The 22,104-nt window shown below is 44.0% G+C and overlaps 1 protein-coding gene across 1 annotated transcript; it reads right to left on the bottom strand.

Moving 5' to 3' along the window:
• Nucleotides 1-1,330: 1,330 nt before the first annotated feature.
• SPTSSB (serine palmitoyltransferase small subunit B) lies at nucleotides 1,331-13,501 on the bottom strand. The gene is made up of 3 exons (XM_040431065.1): nucleotides 13,450-13,501; nucleotides 12,259-12,335; nucleotides 1,331-1,602 (listed from the first exon to the last, which is right to left on the bottom strand). The coding sequence occupies exon 3, from the start codon at nucleotides 1,571-1,573 to the stop codon at nucleotides 1,331-1,333; it is 243 nt and encodes an 80-aa protein (XP_040286999.1). The 5' UTR covers nucleotides 1,574-1,602; nucleotides 12,259-12,335; nucleotides 13,450-13,501.
• Nucleotides 13,502-22,104: the final 8,603 nt, after the last annotated feature.

A 22,104-nucleotide genomic window follows, 5' to 3' on the forward strand; every position in this document is an offset into this window, starting at 1 on the left:
CATCACTGGAGTGCCCAAAAGCACAAGGTGTGCAATACTCAGAGACATGGCCAAGGTAAGAAAGGCTGAAAGACGACCACCACTGAACAAGACACACAAGCTGAAACGTCAAGACTGGGCCAAGAAATATCTCAAGACTGATTTTTCTAAGGTTTTATGGACTGATGAAATGAGAGTGAGTCTTGATGGGCCAGATGGATGGGCCCGTGGCTGGATTGGTAAAGGGCAGAGAGCTCCAGCCCGACTTAGACGCCAGCAAGGTGGAAGTGGAGTACTGGTTTGGGCTGGTATCATCAAAGATGAGCTTGTGGGGCCTTTTCGGGTTGAGGATGTAGTCAAGCTCAACTCCCAGTCCTACTGCCAGTTTATGGAAGACACCTTCTTCTTTAAGCAGTGGTACAGGAAGAAGTCTGCATCCTTCAAGAAAAACATGATTTTCATGCAGGACAATGCTCCATCACACGCGTCCAAGTACTCCACAGCGTGGCTGGCAAGAAAGGGTATAAAAGAAGAAAATCTAATGACATGGCCTCCTTGTTCACCTGATCTGAACCCCATTGAGAACCTGTGGTCCATCATCAAATGTGAGATTTACAAGGAGGGAAAACAGTACACCTCTCTGAACAGTGTCTGGGAGGCTGTGGTTGCTGCTGCACGCAATGTTGATGGTGAACAGATCAAAACACTGACAGAATCCATGGATGGCAGGCTTTTGAGTGTCCTTGCAAAGAAAGGTGGCTATATTGGTCACTGATTTGTTTTTGTTTTGTTTTTGAATGTCAGAAATGTATATTTGTGAATGTTGAGATGTTATATTGGTTTCACTGGTAAAAATAAATAATTGAAATGGGTATATATTTGTTTTTTGTTAAGTTTCCTAATAATTATGCACAGTAATAGTCACCTGCACACACAGATATCCCCCTAAAATAGCTAAAACTAAAAACAAACTAAAAACTACTTCCAAAAATTTTCAGCTTTGATATTAATGAGTTTTTTGGGTTCATTGAGAACATGGTTGTTGTTCAATAATAAAATTAATCCTCAAAAATACAACTTGCCTAATAATTCTGCACTCCCTGTATACAGTATCTTAACTATTGTGCAATTGAACGATATATAAAACAAGAAAGATTACAGTTTTTACAAGGCAGATACATCTTTTTTGCAACATTTTCAGAGATCAATGAATTAGAAAATAGGCGGAAGTTCAATAAATTCTTCCATTTGGAAGTTTATGCACAGCAGTAACATCATGTAAACCTCTTCAGATCCAGCCGTTGAGAAACAGTAAGTCCTATAAGCAATCAAATGAAACCATTGAAGCTTGTCAGCTCATCGGGGCAACAGTACTTTCATGCTGTCCTCCAAAGATGTCAGAGAAAAACCCCACTGCCAGACGAACATGAATCGGTATGAAGATATAAGAGCTGTAAATCACCATCACAATTGTGGCCAATAGTACAGTGTTAAAAATGGTCTGCTCCCAGGGCTCCAGGACATAGCTGCATGTTATCAGGAGATATTGGTAGTACAGCCAGGAGAGGTATTCTTTAATATGCTTTACATCCATCTTTTATCAGCACGATTATAGTGGCAAACCTAGAAAAGAAAAAGAAACCATTTTATAAATTTCACGCAGAGGCATAATTTAAAGTTTCAGCGTCAATGAGAAACCTGCAACCAGGGCCTCCACCTAACATTTACAATACTAATGTCGTATGTGATAGAAGTGCCTATGGGCTTCCTCAGGCACCAGGGCCACAGTGTGATTATAACCCCATGCACTCCTTATAGCTACAACCCTACTCCATGTTAGACAAAAGCTGAATAGATATAGACAATATAATGATTGTACATGGAGCTTCAATCTGCCAGTGCCCAGGCCTATCACCATCTCTAGTAAGCAAATGCAGTTGACATGGTACATGTAACACTAGACAGTATCAATAAAGTTTTACTTTCTTCCATTAAAGGGGTTTCTGAGACTTTATTACTGATGACCTGTCCTCGGGATAGAAGAAAAAAAATAAAATTAACCATTGTCTTTTCTTTTGCAAGTTTATTCCAGTCCACATGAAAACAGGCAACATTAGAATAAGCCGAAACGTTGCCTGTTTTTATGTTTGGACTGGAATAAATTTGCAAAAGAGAAGACGCTGGTTACTACTGTATATATTTTATTCTTTGCAGTTTAGAGTGAAGATGATCCTGACCGCTGGTAATTCTGCATCTTTTTTATATATATATATATATATATATATATATATATATTTGGGACATTGGTGCTCTCTTCAAATATTCTTTTGTCCTCAGGATGGGTCATCAGTATCTGATTGGTGGGGTCCGAAAACCATCATCCCTGGCCGATCAGCTGTGTGAGAAGGCGCTGGTGGTCACAGTAGAGCCGTGGCCTTCTCTCAGCTTTTCCTAGGCCAGTGACAACGTATTCATCGGTCACGTGGCCTAGGCGCAGCTCAGCTCCATAGAAGTAAATGGGGCTGAGCATGATACCAAGAACAGCCGCTAAACAATGCGCAATGTTGTGCTTGTTAAGCAGGGAGAAGGCCACTGCACTCACAGGAGCACTTGTGTCGGACCCCCACCATTCAGAAACCGATGACCTATCCTAAGGATAGGTCATCAGTTGTAAAGTCTTGCAAAAAGTGTATGATTGGTGGGGGTCCAACTACTGAGACCACCCGCTGATCACTAAAAATGGGGACCCTGCTCCTTGTTTGAACAGAGTGGTAGACACAGGTGTTACTGCTGCTCCATTCAACTCTATGGGGCTGCCAGAGTTAGCAGAGTACAAGTACCCCATAGAGCTTAATGGAACAGGAATGCACATACGTGACTGCTACTCCATTCTAATGGAGGTGCACAGGCCCCACTTCTCGCAATTGGCAGGGGCCTCCATAGGTTAGGGCCCGTTAGGCACTTATCCCCTGTCACAGGGATCCCAACCCTCCTGCACTGTAGGTATCTCCTAGCATGCACACTTGTTTGGTTGCAGTTATGGCCTGCTCTCAGAACTCGTATAGAAATTAATGTAGCATGCTGGGAGTTGTAGATTCCTAACAGCTGGAGTGTCAGAGGTTGCTGATCCCAGCCCTGTCTTAATGGGATAACCCCTTTAAAGATTTATATCACACAGCTCATAAATTGTGAGGTACAACAGTTTATTATTGAAGAGACACAGTGGTATATAAAGCATTAAAGGGGTTATGGGGGAATTTATATTGATGACCTATTGTCAACACCCAGGACCCCCGCCGATCAGCTGTTAGAAGAGGCCGGCACTCCTCTTCCTAGGAAATATGACATCATCATATATTGTTTACATGTTCTAGTTGCAGCTCAGACCCAATTCAAGTCAGTGGGGCTGAGTTGCAATACCAAGCACAGTTGCTATACAATGGTGTGCTTGGAAAGCTGCTGGGAGCCGCTGTGCTCACTAGAGCTCTGATGGGCATGGTGGCTCTCTGAAATAGCTGATTGGCAGGGGTGCCAGGACTCAGACCCCCGCCGATGTGACAATGATGACCTATTCTGAGGATAGGTCATCATGCATTCCTGGATAACCCCTTTAACCTTCATGCAATGCTTCATCGAAAAAAGTATGTCAAACCGGAGACACCCATCTTTTCACAGCATTGTTTTGTGGTTCTTGATCCTTATTTCTTGCCCCAATTTGCATACAATTCATAAATATCTGTCGTAGGATCATTGATCTTGCTGAATGATTTTAGATGGTAGATATATTGGAGCAAAATTACCACCATATTTATACCAGTTTTTTGATGTATGTAGATTGAGAAATACGTCATCTAGGATGGACACCATATTTATGAAGCCTTTACGTCACTTTTTTTTAGACACTTATGAGTGTGAAGAAGAGTCAGTGACAGAACCATTTTAATGCTTTTATACTGTGAGAGCAAATTCAGCAATAGGACACAATCTGCTGCATGCTGCATTGGGGGAGAGAACAGTACACAGTAAGTATGATGCATCGTTATTAATAAGTTACCCCCCATTGAACTGTAGGGGTGGGGGGCAGTATTAAAGGGAACCTGTCATCAACTTTCTGCTGACCGTACTGAGGGCAGTATGAAGTAGTGACAGAAATGCTGATTTCAGCGGTGTGTCACTCATGAGCTAATAGTAAGTGGTTGCTGAGAACCAGCATCATAATGATTGCAGCCCAGGCCTTGAAAAGAGTAAAATCTACCTGAGAAGAGTCCTGGTTATTATAGTCTCCTGCTCTCTCACCCATCTGCTGATGATTGGCAGTTCTCTCCTAGAGAGAAAGGGAGAAAACTAGGTAGAAGTCAGGCATCAGCAGGTGAGCAAGAAGTCATGAATAACCAGGACTCTTCTCAGGTGGCCGGGACTCTTTTCCAGGCCCAGTCTGCAATGTTTGTGATGTTGGTTCTTGGCAACCACTTACTTTTAACTTATAAATGACAGAATGCTGAAATCAACTCACCTGTCTCTACTTTATTCTGCCATTAGTATGGGCAACATAAAGTTGATGAGAGGTTCCTTTTAAGAGGAGACATAGGAAAAAGGACATGCATATTCTAAATTATACTAGTAAGGCTACAGTCACACATTGACATTGTGGCGCAGAGCTTTTGTGAGTTTTTTTTTTCCTCTCCAGACTGGGCTCAGACTCATCAGAGACAGAACACATCCATTAGTGTCTCAGCATGCTCTATGGCAAGGACAAACAGTTATTGCCACAGGAATTCTACTGAACGGTTAACAGGCTTTCCGACGCACTCAGGGCCAGGGCAATGCCAGCTAAGCATATTTCACAAACCACTAAAAGATTTCAGTGTCTACAGGTCATTTCCACTCCATCAAAATATAGTCTTAGAGTGTACTATTGCTTCATAAAGCTGAATTAATACTCCAGGGTTTTAGCTGCCATGTTTAGTCCCTGACAAGTGATAAAATACTTCTAGGAGACTCTTGAGGGGTGATCGCTGATGTATCAGGCACAGCTGCTTGTATGGACAAGCCAGTGAGCTCATGGAAACAATGAATGGGACAGAAGCATGCCACAGTGCTGATCGGCAGGGGCACCAAATATTGATGGCCTAACCAAAGGACATTACTGTTAAAGGAACACTCTGGTCAAAATTGTCATCCCTTGGTACGTATATGTGTTCCTTAGTTTTACATTGTTCAGGCTTTTTGTTCCCTTTTATAGGTGCATCTCAAATTAGAATATCATTGAAACCTTAATTTATTTCAGTAATTCAATTCAAAACCGAAACTCATAGATTCATTGCACACAGAGTGATCTATTTCAAGCATTTATTTTTCTTTTAGTGTTAATTATATGCTAATGAAAACCCTGTACAGTGGGCCTCCAAAATAAATTTCACTGGTGGGCCCTGAACATCGCAGTCCGACACTGCCCACGTGCCAAAGGACCACATGGTAGAATTTACCACAGATTACCATAGATGTAGCAATTATCATCCAAATCATTTGGATTGTTTGCCTATGGGCTCATGGACACGACCATGATAGGCTGAGACAGTGGCGTAACTAGAAATGACTGGGCCCCACAACAAATGTTTGAATGGGCCACCCCACCCCCCTTCTCCCGTGCAACCCCCACTACTGTGGCTAGTCAAAAATCACTCTCTCAGACCAGGCCCGGCAGCCACTTCACTTTTCCTGCTACTATGATAATTTTTTATAAATTTACACAGGGCAATGTGTTGCCAATTAATGACAAATTTTATGTTCACAAAGGAGCATTCACACGACTGTATCCGTTTTGCAGTCTGCAAACCATAGATGTGCAAAATCGAGATGCACTCTGTGTGCATCCTGCACTTTTTGCCGGGGGGCACCTTTAAACAAAAATGCCTATTCGCTGCAAAATGGACAACAATAGGTCATGTTCTATAATTATGGCTCTGCCACATAGGAACGACGTGCATTTTTCTTGGGTCCATAGAAAAGAATGGGTCCTCGTGCCATCCGCAAAAAATGCAGATCAGACGCAGACCAAAGATCTAGAAGTGTGAATGCACCCTTAGGCTACATGCTGTCCGCAAACCGTGTGCCTTCCGTCATTTGCGGAACGGAACGGGCGGCCCATTGTAGACATGCCTATTCTTGTCTGCAAAACGGACAAGAATAGGACATGCTATATTTTTTTGGCCGGGCCTCGGAACGGAGCAACGGATGCGGACAGCACACAGAGTGCTGTCCGCATCTTTTGCGGCCCCATTGAAGTGAATGACTCCGCACCCGAGCCGCAAAAACTGCGGCTCTAATGGGGACCCGAAAAATTGTCGTGCGCATGAGACCTTACATAGAAGACGTTAGCTTAGATGTCTTCTGACATGTCAGGGTACTTTCACACTTATGTTGTGAGGATCTGGCAGGCAGTTCCGGAAATGCCTGCCGGATCCGGAAATCCGCATGCAACGTATACCATTTGTAGATCCGGATCGGTCTGACAAATGCATTGAAATTCCACATCCTTATCTCCGGTGTCATCCGGAAAAACGGATCCAGTATTTATTTTTTCATATTTTAAAAGGTCTGCGCATGCGCAGACCGGGAAACCGTATCCAGATACCGGATAAGGCATGAATAAATTTCAATGGAAATTAATGCTGGACCCGGTGTTCCGGCAAGTGTTCCGGAATTTTGGCCGGAGAAAATACTGCAGCATGCTGCGGTATTTCCTCCGGCCAAATACCGTAAGAGGGACTGAACTGAGGACATCCTGATGCATACTGAATGGAATGCTTTTCATTCAGAATGCATTAGGATAAAACTGAAGCGTTTTTTTTCCGGTATTGAGCCCCTAGGACGGAACTCAATACCAGAAAAGAATAACGCTAGTGTGAAAGTACCCTCAGAATCTAAAATAAAGGGGGTCATTTATCAAATTGGTGTAACGAAGAACTGGCTTAGTTGCCCATAGCAACCAATCAGATTCCTCCTTTCCTTTTCCAAAGGAGCTGTCCAAAATGAAAGGTGGAATCTGATTGGTTACTATGGGCAACTAAACTTTACACCAGTTTGATAAAATGACCCCCAAAGAGTCTACAAGCTAGAACCCCCTGTGGAATCCAAAACCAAAGGGACCACAGTATTACAGAATGTGCAGAAGAGGAGAAATCTCTATATTACTTTCTCTCAGAAGCATCCAGCTCATTGGCCGCAGCATATATATGTTAAATACATTTATAGGACTAAGGGTGGGTTCACATCACGTTTTATGTCTCCGTTTGACGTATATGTTGCAAAAGATACAAATGCGCAGCACACCATGTTCTTGTATCCTGCACAGTCCGATATTTTTTTTTTTTTATACCTTTTGTACAATGGAACTCTAAGGTGAACAGATGCCATTGTACAGCATCAGCCTGAGGCATCCGTTTAACATATATGCTTTTTGTATTCGTTAAACGGATGGGAAAAACGTGATGTGAACCCAGCCTTAGATATATGCATTGGCACATTTCTATATTTTTTTTAACTGTATAGGAAAAGTGCAGCAAAATGCACCTATACAGAGGACTACTGCAAACAGTGTATTCAATCCCTCATGTCCTGAGGGTATACCGCCTGCTGTACGGTGTACGGTATACAGAGCCTAACAGCAGCTGCAGATGTGAAAGCACCACGGTCCCTTTGTTTTTGGAACTAGAGAAGGGTTTTAGCATTATCATAAGGTTTGTCACAATGACCTCAAAAGATAAACCATGCATATACAGGTGAAACTCGAAAAATTAGAATATTGTGCAAAAGTCCATTTATTTCTGTAATGCAAATTAAAAGGAATTGCGTTAATGCAGCTTAAAATTAGAATTTTGTGAAAAGGTTCAATATTCTAGGCTCAAAGTGTCACAGTCTAGTCAGCTAATTAGTCCATACCCCCTGAGCAAAGGGTTCCTCAAAATTGTGACTTTGGGGTTTTATAAGCCATAATCATCCAAATTATAACAAATAAAGGCTTGAAATATCTCGCTTTGCATGTATTGAGTCTATCTCATATGTTAGTTTTTTTTACATTTTAGGTTGGATTACTGAAATAAATGAACTTTGCACGATATTCTAATTTTTCGAGTTTCACCTGTACTGTATGCGTGCTATACTAACATACATAAAGCAGCATTATTGTTTCCTCATTGGACGTATAGTTTCGTATACGGCTACAGGATATATCTACTTACAATACTGCGCTTCTAATGTAACTGACAAAGCGTTACATTAAAGGGAAAACTCTTTTTTGTTTGTTAATTTTATGTGGCAGGGGGCTGTTTTACATTTGCCCAAATGCCTGCAAGAAATCACTTCGGGTGAACATTCTTGGTTTGTACAATAGATGTTTTTTAGAAGGCGGCGTTTGATCCCCGAAACGTGAAAATACTAGTTTGAGAAGAAAGGGCCGCATAGCTAAGCAGGTTCACCCAGGTTCCTACATATCTTTGCTTGTATCTAGTCAGACCAGTTACTAAGCAGTATACAAGCCACCTAAGCTCACATATAATTAACCACAACACACATCATAAACCTATCACACCAACTTTGTGCAGGATGGGTGGATCGTAGCACAAGGTGTTTTTTCTGGTAGCATTTTATGACCAACATAAAAGACATCCGGATTACAAACATCTGTTGCAGGGAATACCTGTAAATAACTGTATACACAGACCAATATACTGCGCACGGCTTTATAGGCTAACAGTACCTGTGGGTCACTGCATATTAACTAGGAGTACCTTTATTTAGACCTGTCATCATGAAAACGCAGTACAACCTGCCACCGGCATGTTATAGAGCAGGAGGAGCTGAGCAGATTGATACATCGTTTTGTGGGAAATGGCTCAGTTTTAGGGTCCATTCACACGACCGTATCCATTTTGTCATCTGCAAATTCCAGATTTGCAAAACACGGATACCGGCCACGTGCATTCCGCTTTTTGTGGTCCAGAACATTCTGCCTTATGTTAGATATGCCTTATTCTTGTCCACAAAAAAGTATAGGACATGTTCCATCTTTTTTGCAGGGTCACGGAACAGACATAGTGTACAGATGTGGACAGTACACCGTGCCACCCCCATTGAAATAATCCGCAAAAAAATGCTGACTGGATGCAGACCAAAAATATGGTAGTGTGAATGGACCCTAACTTGTATTCCATCCATTTAAATTCCTGCTCATTGGTCCCATCAGTGATTGACAGCCTTCCCTCCACCACTGTGTGCACAGAGAAGCCTTAGGCCCCTTTCACACGAACAAACTTCCAGGACTGCCGGGGTCGCATTGCATTAGGGTACTTTCACACTTGTAGCAAAGGATTCCGGCAGGCAGTTCCGTCTCTCCGGTGTCATCCGGAAAAACGGATCCGGCATTTGTTTTTTTCACATTTTTTGCGGTCTGAGCATGCACAGACCGCAATGCCAGAACACTCGGGGCCGAATCCGGCATTAATGCATTTCAATGGGAAAAAATGCAGGATCCGGCATTCCGGCAAGTGTTCCGGTATTTTGGACAGAGATAAAACCGTAGCATGCTGCGGTATTATCTCCGTCCTGAAAAGTCAAAAAGACTGAACTGAAGACATCCTGATGCATCCTGAACGGATTGCTCTCTCTTCAGAATGCATGGGGATATACCTGATCAGTTCTTTTCTGGTATTGAGCCCCTAGGACGGGAATCTATGCCGGAAAAGAATAACGCTAGTGTGAAAGTAGCCTTATATTGATTTATGATGCTATGTAATCCTTACGGTTCTGGAATGTATTAGATAACAGTGACATAATGCTGTCAGTGTTATCCAATACATTCCAGACCTCTTTCACACGAGCGGATGTTGTGCAGGTAATCCGCTGCGTAAAAGAGTGCCAACCCCTGCTCCGGACAGCAGAGACACGGAGCAGTAACATGATTGATAACGCTCTTTGCCTCTCTGTGATCTTTTTACTACAAAATCACAGTGAGATAAAGTTGTCACCGGCTTGTGTGTTCTGCATTTCATTTTTCAGCTAATGTTGCAAACTGGCATTTTTTTCTGCAAAAACATGTGCAAAAAAGTATCAAACCAGAAAGGTCTGATTTTTGGTTTAAAAATGTTGCTCGGCATGCTTTTTCTGTGACATTTAGGAGCCACGTAACTCTTAAAAGTGGTTTATGTACAAGGCTAAAAAGTGAGATTAGACCTGGATTATGGCACATTTATTACCTTTGATACTTGAAAATGTCACCAAAAAGTCGCATGCTACGCCAACAGCCCTCTGGTGTATTTTTTAGGTTGCAGCTAACACATGAAAACTGTGCACCATTTCATAAATTTGGTGCAACCACACAATCCAAAACCAGACTTAAAGGTGTCCCGAAAACAATCTCAAATGATAAATGTCCCCCATAATTTTTCTCTTTCATGAATCCACTTCTGACCTGGACTTTAAAAAAATAAAAACACTAAGGGGAAGTCCGTTTTTTATATTGATGACCTATCTTCAGGATGTCATCAATATTATATTGGGGATGAGCTGTTTGAAGAGAACGCCACACTCATATGAGCACTGTGTTCTCTCCTCTGTTTACTGATCATTGGGGGCGCCGGCAGCCAGCCTCCACATATCTAATATTGATGACTTAGACCTCGTTCACATTTCTGTTTTTCACCATCGTGTGCTGTCTGCATTTTCTGCGGATAGCACATGTACCCATTGATTTAAATGTGTCTGTTCACATTTCAGTATTTTTTTTACTGACCGTGGGGTCAAGAGGACATGCACTGTGGACCAAACACTCCCATTGAAGTCTATAGGCCCGTGAAAATCTCTGTCACACATCCGTGTTGCGTCCGTTTTTTACTGAAGACTAATAGGAGATTCTTTGGAAATTAATTTTCAGCTGAGCAACGTCAGTGAATTACAGATATCACAGGTATGGTAGAAACGGACACACGGACCAACCACTGATCCTTCACGGATGAAACACGTACGCTTTATTTCACGGACATGACACCGACACGGAAATGTGAACGATACCTTATCCTGAGGATAGGTCATCAATAGTGCTGAGCGAATCAAGCTTCGGATCATAGATCTGAAGTTGATTCATTCTAACACTTAGTTTTCCGTGCAGCATTAAAATGTATTGCCTCCGTGGAGGCAAAATTTGTTTCAAATTCGGAATCTGAAGTCTGATTTGGTACAGACTGGTACCTCAGTACCAAACCCAACTTGCTAATTTGAAATATTTTTAAACATATAGAACTGAATACCGAATTCATTCACGAAGTCTTGTTTTGGGTGAAACGAATCTTGCCTCAGCGGAGGCAATATGTTTTAATGCTGTACGGAAACAGGTTCCCAGACAGCATTAAAACGAAGTGTGACAATGAACCGACTTTGGATCTATGATCCGAAGCTTGATTTGCTCAACACTAGTCATTAATATAAAAAGCAGACAACCCTTGTAAGGCTCATGTGGTCCCAGTGTCCATGCTGTGGAATGCAAATAGTGGTCTGCAATGCAGGGCACCGGCCTTGTGCCCGCCCTTTGCAGATGCAGACCCGTTCTCTTGAATTGGTCCCGGATCCACAATAGACGTTCCACATTACAACAAAATAGAACACCGCTCCGTATCCGAGGATTGCGGACCCATTCAAGTAAATGGGTCCGCATCCGTGATACAGAGCGCACACGGGCATGGGCGGCACACGTTTGTGTGCACGAGACCTGATAAGGATGTGTGAATAAAGCTCTCTCAAAGTAATTGTGCATAGACAAAGTTGTTCTGCTGGAAATTATCCCCCCAGTCACCATAAATAGTTTGACATGCAAGGTATTAATAAGTATTAATAAGTATATTATTTTGTAGCACGTCAACAAGCATAAATACTTTTGGTACCCATATTCCTTTAGGGCTACTCTCACCCCCCCCCCCCCCCATTTTGTAAAATTCTATATAGATTGTATATGGTATGAGCTTGTCTATAAGTGCAGCTCTTCAGCTGGCCATCACCAAGATCGTATCATTTCATTACTTCAATTCCATTTCTTTCCAGAAGGTTTCACACAATGCAGTGCAAAATCAGATATTGGACTTTTACCAGAACTAAAAAAAAAAAAAGTTCAGGCCACTCACTGATGACATCATCGGATGACCTAGTAGTTAATAAATAACTCCAGCTATAGATTTATGGTGGTACATCAATTTCCTCGCAAAGTGTGATGTTCTTTGTAAAACTACTCACCTTTCAAAACGACCACAAATCTTCTCTCTGAATCTAATGAGTAACCCAGACGGAGCAGCTCTGAGTATTATTAGGACCTAGAGGAGAGGAGATTATTGAGCAAAATACGTTGAGCTAACAGGATCTTAAGTGTAAATAATCCTCATTGTCAAATCTGTGTTACCTCACTCCAAGTTGTCTGCAATTTAAGCCTTAGGAGATAGTTAGCATACGTGTTGCATGACAACAAATTGACTGGTAAACGGACCCAGTATGGTTACCCTGGAGCATTCGGTAACCAGAAGCCATAGTGGGCACAAACATTGGCAGCTACACCATGGCTAGGTTCTTAGTCCATGTGGTCACCTGATACAACTGGATTTAGATAACAGACCACATAGAGCTACAAACACAACAACAACAACAAAAACCCAAACAAAAGTCACTCTCCAAAAAATAATCCCTTATCAGTCTATAGTCAATGAAAAGAGGCAAACGGGTGGGCCAAGTCATGCGAAAGGCTTTCACACCAGAAAACTTGAATGACAAGTTATTCAATCAAATTCTGGAAAATCTGGTTCCATGTGTTACAATGTATAAATGGTCAAATGTGAACAAAACAGCAATGTGCACAATGTTTATAGAACAATTCACGATGAAAAATAATCCAATATTGCTTGTTACATCTTGATCCATATGTACTAAACATGCTGTATCCTAAGTAATGATGTAGCAGTGCTAAATCTGTCATTTAACTCTATGGGGTTGCATTATATTTGCCTGGTGATAACACTCTGGAGTTAAAAATGTAGCATTCCCTGCATTCCAATGGAATATCAATTGTGACATATCGACGAAAATATGAGTCGTGGAAAATGAGCACTTCAGTCGAGTGTAGCCGTTGTGCAGTTTAATCAATATCATGGGTGCTGCTGAAATGTTAGAAGGCAAGACGTTCACAGGGCACATGTGTCACTATTACTGTACTGAAGTCAAAGTTTATTCCTTAAGATGTGTCATAACTAGCAAAAAGTCTATGGATTCGCTACAAGCTGTGTATAGAGATCTTACATTTTGTAAATAATTGCTATGAGGTTCCCCTTTAATAAAGTTAAAATATTGATCCAAACCCTTTCATCCATCTGGAGTCCCTTTTACTTAGATGAACCCACAATATTCCTAAACAGTAAGAAGTGGCTATAGGATTCTCACCTCATGTAAGCGCAGAACTGGTGCTGAGGATGACTGCAGGTGCAGCTATAGTCAGACCTGTGAGAAGGCAAAGGGATTGAATTGTTTACTCAGGTGTGTCTGCCCCTCCCACGTTCCTGCTACTACTGCAAGAACACCCTCCTCTATAGAAAACCTGGGTGGGATGATTACCGGTAATATTTGACAGAAGGAGCTCCTTATGCATGTATACTATATATACCGTGCTGGATGATGCAGGCAATGTGTGATCATGGTCAGTGTGGGAGGCTGTGCAGGAATGTCATGTTTCAGGCTGGCGTCTTGCCTGTGCAATGCTGTACAGTGCAGCTCCAGCCTTCGCTTCTTTATAGCGCGCTGCACTAAGCAGTCACTGTGGATCAGGCAGCAGCAGCCCTTGTGGGCCCTTCACAGGGAAATGTCTGCCCCTCTTATAAAATATTCATCTGTCTCCAAGATCACTTCGTAAGAAACACAAACTTTAATTTCATTGAAGATCACACTCTTTGGTGATTTATTTCATCACACACCAACAGGACACTGAGAGGTACAGTACTCCAGACAGCAGGTGTTGTACAGGATTAGGGCTCATGCACACAAACGTATTTTCTGTTCTGTTTTTGTTTTTTGCGGACTGTTGCGAATCAATCAAGTAAAAAAAAACAGAAGTTACTCCGTGTGCATTCCGTTTCTGTATGTCCATTCCACAAAAAAATAGAACATGTCCTATTATTGTCCACATTACAGACAAGTATAGGACTGTTCTATTAGGGGCCAGCTGTTCCATTCCGCAAAATACAGAATGCACACAGACGTCATCCGTATTTTTTGTATATCCGAGTTTTGCGGACCGCAAAATACATACGGTCGTGTGCATGAGCCCTTAGACAAACATGGCTTCTTTCTACTACCAATAGCCACAACTGTCCATGGGTTGTGTCTGGTATTGATGCCCAGTTCCATTGAAGTGAATGTAGCTGAGCTGCAATACCACAAACACCCTGTGGACAGGGGTGGTCCTATCCTTGGAAGAAAGCAGCCATATTTTTCTAATCCTGTACAAACCTTTTGAGGGCCCCTATACATATGGATTTCGGATTGGCATTTTTTTATTACAAGTTTTGTGGCAGCTTTTTACTCTGGTCTTTATGACCCCCCTGCACTGCCGAAGTGGTACCCAGACCCGAACCCGGACTTCTTCACAGAAGTTCGGGTTTGGGTTAGGTGTTGTGTAGATTTTATAATTTTTCCTTATAACATGGTTATAAGGGAAAAATATTGCATTCTTAATACAGAATGCTTAGTAAAATAGGGATAAAGGGGTTAATATTTTTTTTTTTTTACTCACCTCATCCACTTGTTTGCGCAGCCCGATTTCTCTTCTGTCTTCTTCTTTGATGACCTGGGAGGAAAAGGACCTTTGGTGACGTCACGACAGAAGAGAAGCTGGGCTGCACGAACAAGTGGATGAGGCGAGTTAAATTATTTTTAATTTTTTTTAACCCTTCCATCCCTAATTTACTTAGCATTCTGTATTAAGAATGCTATTATTTTCCCTTATAACCATGTGAAAAATGTGTGCATTTCCTGCATTTCATATTTCCTACATATCTTCATCTAACATCTGGAGCTGTTGTTTTTACCGCAACAAACACACCAAAAACTGCAGGGGAAAAATATGCCACTAAAAACACAAAAGTTCAGAAAAACGACAGCGAAAATTTACGTGTGAACTCACTCTGAGGATGGATTCAGACATATGTTTTTAGGCCTCTTTCACACCAGTGAGTTTTCCATCCACCTGCCATGTGTGAAGAAAACGCATAGCATCCGGACTGTATCCTGACCCATTCATTTCAATGGGTCTGTGTACATGAGTATTGTTTTCTTACGCATCAGTTCTGCATTCAGGAAAAATCGCAGCTTTTATATTTAGCATTTTTCATGCTGCCTTGGTTACATAGAAATGAAAGGGGCTTGCATGAAAAACTGAAGGCATCCGGATTTAATGCATTTTTCACTGATGGTTGCTAGGAGATGTAGATTGTTATTCTTCAAGTTTTTTTCATGCGTGTGAAAAAAGCATCAAAACTGATTGCATCCACGTGGAAAAACTGAAACACTGAACGCAATTGCAGGCAAAACTTATTGAACTTGAGTGCAAGCCCATCAGTTTTTCCCTGAACAGATACCAGTGAAGTCCGGGTTCGGCCTAAATTCAGGTCAAAGTTCGGGTTCGGGACCTGAACTTGACCCGAACCCAGACTCCATTAAAGTCAATGGGGACGCGAACTTCACTTTATTATTTTCCGTTTTAACATGGTTATAACGGAAAATAATAGCATTCTTAAGATAGAATGCTAAATAAAATAGCCATTGAGGGGTTAAAAATAACTTGATCGCGCAGCCGATATCCTCTTCTTTCTTCAGGACCTGCACATTGTGAGCGTGGTGACATCATCGCAGGTCCTTTTGCAGGTCCTGAAGAAAGAAGAGGATACCGGCTGCATGATCAAGTGGATGAGGTGAGTTTTTTTTTTTGAACCCCTGTGGCAGTGGAGCTGCCACAGGGCCATATGAGGGCCATTAAAATGGTGTATTAGAAAGGCTGGGAAAATAGTTTTTTCCCACGGTCTGCAGTAGCTAGGCTGGTAATGAATGTAATTAGCAGCCAGCTGAGGAGCTCGGATAAATGTGGGCTGAGCTCCTCAATCAGGGCTCCCTGTCTAGGGAAGGAGCAGGCTGCGCCAAGGCCTGTGGAAGCCTGGACCCTCTAACCCTGTGTGGGGTAAGCACTGCTGTGTTTTGGGGAGCTGGGTGGTAGACCCAGATCCCGATAAAGAGGGAGAACTTCTGTATAGTCAGTGGCCAGACAGCCGAGGATTTATGTTTATGCTTTATGTTTTGGTCTGCTGTAAAAAGTGATAATAAAGCTGTCTGTGGCCAGTTTGCACCCAAATCTGCAGTGTTGGAGTGACTTATTGAGTTGTGCCAACCGTCTAAGCGGAGAAGACGGCGATCTCTAGAGAGCTAAGTTGTCACACCCCTCAATGGCTATTTTATTTAGCATTCTATCTTAAGAATACTATTATTTTCCGTTATAACCATGGTCCAGAAAATAATAAACTCACCGAACCCGAACCAGAGCTTCAGTGAAAAAGTCCAGGTTCGGGTCCGGGTACCCGAACTCGCAAAGTTTGGTACGAACCCGAACTTTGCAGTTCTTCGCTCAACCCTAATCCTGACACAATCCGTATCACTTGTGTGAAAGAGGCCTTAGTGGTTTATGCATTTTACCGCTTTTTAGTGTTTCTTTTTTGCATTTTTAAAAAGCAGCATCTCCTTCTAAAAGAGTGTGAAATATCCAAAATACAAGAATGAGCAATTGCGCTGTAGTATAACAATGGCTGCTTAGTGCCGGTATATATGTCTATTCTGCACAAGGTACGGACAAGTCTTGAGGGATCCATGCCTGGTTAATTTTAATGAACGTGAGCTTGTCCACATTGGCTGTGGACAGGCGGCTGCGCTTGTCTGTGATGACGCACCCTGCCATGCTAAACACACGTTCAGATAATACACTGGCTGCAGGGCAGGCCAGCACCTGCAAGGCGTAAAGGGCAAGCTCAGGCCATGTGCCCAATTTGGAGACCCAGAAGTTGAAGGGGGCCGACCCATCATTCAGTACGTGTAGGCATGTGCATACATACTGCTCCACCATGTTGGTGAAATGCCTCCTGCTAAGACGTTCCATATCAGCTGGTGGTGCTGGTTGTTGTGGCGTGCTGACAAAGCTTTTCCACATTTTGGCCATGCTAACCCTGCCTTCCGAGGTGCTGGCGGTGCCCCAGCTGCGTTGGCCTCCTCTTCCTCTGCCTTGTGCTTCCACTGTGCCCCTGCTGTCAGGTGGGAATGCCACCAGCAGCGCGTCTACCAGCGTGCGCTTTTACTCGCGCATCTGGCGATCACGCTCCAGTGAGAGAATTAAGGACGGTACGTTGTCCTTGTAACGGGGATCCAGCAGCGTGGCCACCCAGTAATCAGCACAAGTTAGAATGTGGGCAACTCGGCAATCGTTGCGGAGACACTGCAGCATGTAATCGCTCATGTGTGCCAGGCTGCCCAGAGGCAACGAAAAGCTGTCCTATGTGGGAGGTGTATCGTCTGTGTCCCCCCCATCCACGCACCAGTGATGTCCATGAGCTGGTTTGGGTGCCGCCCTGCTGTGAACATGGTTCCTCCTCCTCATCCTCCACCTAGTCATCCTCCAGAACTGTGCCCTGGCTGGACAATTGTGTACCTTGGGTTTGTGGGTGCAGGAACCCACCCTCGGAGCCACTTGGGAATGACTGGCCGGAAACCCTACGAAATGATCCCTCTTCCTCCTCCTCCTCCTGTGCCACATCCTCCTCCATCATCGCCAGGAGCGTTTTTTTCAAGGAGGCATAGAAGTGGGATAGTAACGCTGAGAACCGCATTATCGGCACTGGCCATGTTGGTGGAGTACTCGAAACAGCGCAACAAGGAACACAGGTCTCGCATGGAGGCCCAGTCATTGGTGGTGAAGTGGTGCTGTTCCGCCGAGCGACTCACTCGTGCGTGCTGCAGCTGAAACTCCACTATCACCTGCTGCTGCTCGCACAGTCTGGCCAGCATATGCAAGGTGAAGTTCCACCTTGTGGGCACGTCACATATGAGGCAGTGAGCGGGAAGGCCGAAGTTACGCTGCAGCGCTGACAGGCGAGCAGCAGCAGGGTGAGAACGCCGAAAGCGCGCACAGACGGCCCACACTTTATGCAGCAGCTCTGACATATCGGGGTAATTTTTAAGGAGTCTCTGCACCACCAAATTCAGAACATGCGCCAGGCAAGGGATGTGCATCAAACCGGCTAGTCCCAGAGCTGCTACGAGATTTCGCCCATTATCGCACACCACCAAGCCGGGCTTGAGGCTCACTGGCACAAACCACTCATCAGTCTGTTGTTCAAGGCCCGTCCACAGCTCCTGCGCGGTGTGGGGTTTGTCCCCCAAACAGATAAGTTTTAAAACTGCCTGCAGTCGTTTACCCCTGGCTGTGCTGAAGTTGGTGGTGAAGGTGTTACGCTGATCGGATGAGGAGCTGGTAGAGGATGAGGAAGCAGAGTAGGAGGAGGAAGCAAGAGGAGGCAAACTGAAGCGCCCTGCAATCCTTGGTGGTAGAAGGACATGCGCCAAACTGCTATCCGCTTCAAGCCACTGCATTTACCCAGTGTGCTGTTATAGAGAGTTATGGACCGTGCTTACTGGTCCACGTATCCGTAGTCAGGTGCACCTTGCCACAGATGGCGTTGCGCAGTGCACACCTGATTTTGTCCCCTACTTGGTTGTGCAGGGAAGGGATGGCTCGCCTTGAAAAGTAGTGGCGGCTGGGCACGACGTACTGTAGGACAGCCACTGCCATAAGGCCTTTAAAACTATCCGTCTCCACCAGACGGAAGGACAGCATTTCAAAGGCCAGTAATTTAGAAATGCTAGCATTCAGGGCTAGGGATCGCGGGTGTGTATGGGGGTACTTCCTCTTCCTCTCCAGCGTTTGGGAGATGGAGAGCTGAATGCTTCCTTGGGACATTGTGGAGATGCTTGGTGACCCAGGTGTTGGTGTTGCTTGTCCTCTGTTTGCGGGGTGGCAGGTGGCACTGTCACTCCAGAGGTGGATGAAGAGGCCGAGACTGCAGCAGAAGAGGAAGCAGGAGGAGCCAGAGACCTTTCTTGGTTTTTGAGGTGTCTACTCCACTGCAGCTCGTGCTTTGCACTTAAATGCCTGGTCATGCAGGTTGTGCTCACGTTGAGAACTTTTATGCCTCGTTTCAGGCTCTGATTGCACAGCGTGCAAACCACTCGTGTCTTGTCGTCAGCACATTGTATAAAGAACTGCCACACCAGAGAACTCCTTGGAGCTGGCTTTAGTGTGCTCGGTCCCTTGCTGCGGTGGGCAGTAGCAGGCATACTGTCTAGAGGACGGCCACTCCGCTTTTGTACCCCGCTCCCTCTTTTGCTGTGCTGGTGGCTCTGTGCGACCACCTCCTCTTCCTCCGAACTACATAGGTCACTCGCATGACCATGATTCCATGTGGGGTCGAGGACCTCATCGTCCTCCACATCATCTTCCACCCAGTCTTCATCCCTGCCTTTCTTGTCGGTCTGCACACTTTCGAAAGCCCCAGCAGTTGGCACCTGTGTTTCGTCATCATCCGAGACGTGCTGCGATGGTCCTCCCATGTACTCATCTTGAAAGATAAGTGGTTGGGCATCTGTGCACTCAATCTCTTCCACTTCTGGCGCAGGGCTAGGTGGATGGCCCTGGGAAACCCTGCTAAGGCTACTTTCACACCTGCGTTCAGGTGTCCGCTCATGAGCTCCGTTTGAAGGGGCTCACAAGCGGCCCTGAACGCAGCCGTCCGGCCCTAATGCATTCTCAGTGGAGGCGGATCCACTGAGAATGCATCAGTCTGGCAGCGTTCAGCCTCCGCTCCGCTCAGCGAGCGGACACCTGAACGCTGCTTGCAGCGTTCGGGTGTCCGCCTGGCCGTGCGGAGGCGAGCGGATCCGTCCAGACTTATAATGGAAGTCAATGGGGACGGATCCGCTTGAAGATGACACCATATGTCTCAATCTTCAAGCGGATCCGTCCCCCATTGACTTTCAATGTAAAGTCTGAACGGATCCGCTCAGGCTACTTTCACACTTAGAAATTTTTCTAAGTTATAATGCAGACGGATCCGCTCTGAACGGATGCAAACGTCTGCATTATAGGAGCGGATCCGTCTGATGAAACATCAGACGGACCCGCTCCGAACGCTAGTGTGAAAGTAGCCTTACAGAGTCATCAAAAAGCAGAAGAGACTGCTGCATGACTTGGGGCTCAGACTGCTTGGCTGATTTGCAAGGGGGTGAGGTGAAAGACTGATGGACATCGGCTGCAGGTGCCAACTGTGGTCTTTCAGCAGGAGACTGGGTGGGAGACAATGTGAAGGAACTGGATCCACTGTCAGCAACCCAATCTACTATCGCCTGTACTTGTTCAGGCCTCACCATTCGTAGAGCAGCATTAGGCCCGACCAAATACCGCTGCAGGTTTTGTCGCCTACTCGCACCTGAGGAAGGGGTTTCACTTGTGCGTGTAGCTGGCACAGATCGACCACGTCCTCTCCCTGCAACAGGAGCTCCACCAGCAGCGCCACGACCTGGGCCACGTCCCTTATTTGACGTTCTCCTCATATTTTTCCTAAATGGGTGTTTAATTAATAGTAGAATAGAATGACAGTATGTAAAGGGTATATCTCACATGGCCTGAACCAGACTAGGCCTCAATTGAAGATTTCTTTCCCCAAAATGTCTGTATTTCAAATGCCTGAATCAAACCCCTGTATGTAGAGGGTGTATCTCACACCGCCTGAACCAGTGTAGTCCTGAAGTAAATATATCTTTGCACTAAATGGCTGTATTTCAAATCACTAAATCGAACCCCTGTATATATAGGGGGTATCTCACATGGTCTGAACAAGTGTAGGCCTGAATTAAAGAATTCTTTCCCCAAAATGGCTGTATTTTAAAAGCCTGAATCAAACCCCTGTATGTAGAGGGTGTATCTCACATGGCCTGAACCAGTGTAGGCCTGAATTAAAGATTTCTTTGCACAAAATGGCTGTATTTCAAATGCCTGAATAAAACCCCTGTATGTAGAGGGTGTATCTCACATGGCATGAACCAGTGTAGGCCTGAATTAAAGATTTCTTTGCACAAAATGGCTGTATTTCAAATGCCTGAATCAAACTCCTGTATGTAGAGGGTGTATCTCACATGGCCTGAACCAGTGTAGGCCTGAATTAAAGATTTCTTTGCACAAAATTGCTGTATTTCAAATGCCTGAATCAAACCCCTGTATGTAGAGGGTGTATCTCACACGGCCTGAATCAGTGTAGGCCTGAATTCAATATTGGTACACCAAATGGCGGTATTTCAAATCTCTGAATCTAACCTAAATGTATTAAGGGTGTATCTCACAATGACATCTGCATCAAAGGCTGTCAACAATATTTTTTTTGCCCAAACGAGTGTTTGTTTAACAACTGAATTTGACAGCAGTATATAAGCCTGTAATTTCACACGTGCTGATGCTGCAAGGCCTGAAAATAGTGGTTTTTGTAAAAAAAGTGTGTTTTTAAAACCCCAGAAAATGATGTGTGTATTTCAAGCTTAAATTGCACACTGACTAATTCAGATGTTGTAAATTTCCAAAAAAGTGTTTTTTTTGGTAACAGAATATGAAAGCTGTATATATTAAACTTGAATTTAACACTAGCAGATCAGGAAAATACAGTTTTTTGGCAAAAAAGTGTGTTTTTAAAACCCCAGAAAATGATGGGTGTATTTCTAGCTTAAATTACACACGGACTAATCCAGATGTTGTAGATTGCCAAAAAAATTGTGATTTGCAATGTCCCAGAAGCTCAGATGCAGTGCTGGTGCACTGAGCTTGCATAAAATGGCCGCCGCCACCGCCCACCTAATTAACAGAATTATAAAAGTTATTTTTTTTTTGGTCAATGGGCTCAGGGCAGGGCAAAACAATTATGCCCTGCACCCACATTACTATTTCTATGTAGATCGCTGAGTTAG

Source organism: Bufo bufo, chromosome 4 (genome assembly GCF_905171765.1).
Source record: "Bufo bufo chromosome 4, aBufBuf1.1, whole genome shotgun sequence".
Classification (NCBI taxonomy): domain Eukaryota; kingdom Metazoa; phylum Chordata; class Amphibia; order Anura; family Bufonidae; genus Bufo; species Bufo bufo.

Bases quoted from the DNA above. Each gene is read 5' to 3' on its own strand.
- SPTSSB (XM_040431065.1), bottom strand. From the start codon at position 1,573: ATGGATGTAAAGCATATTAAAGAATACCTCTCCTGGCTGTACTACCAA.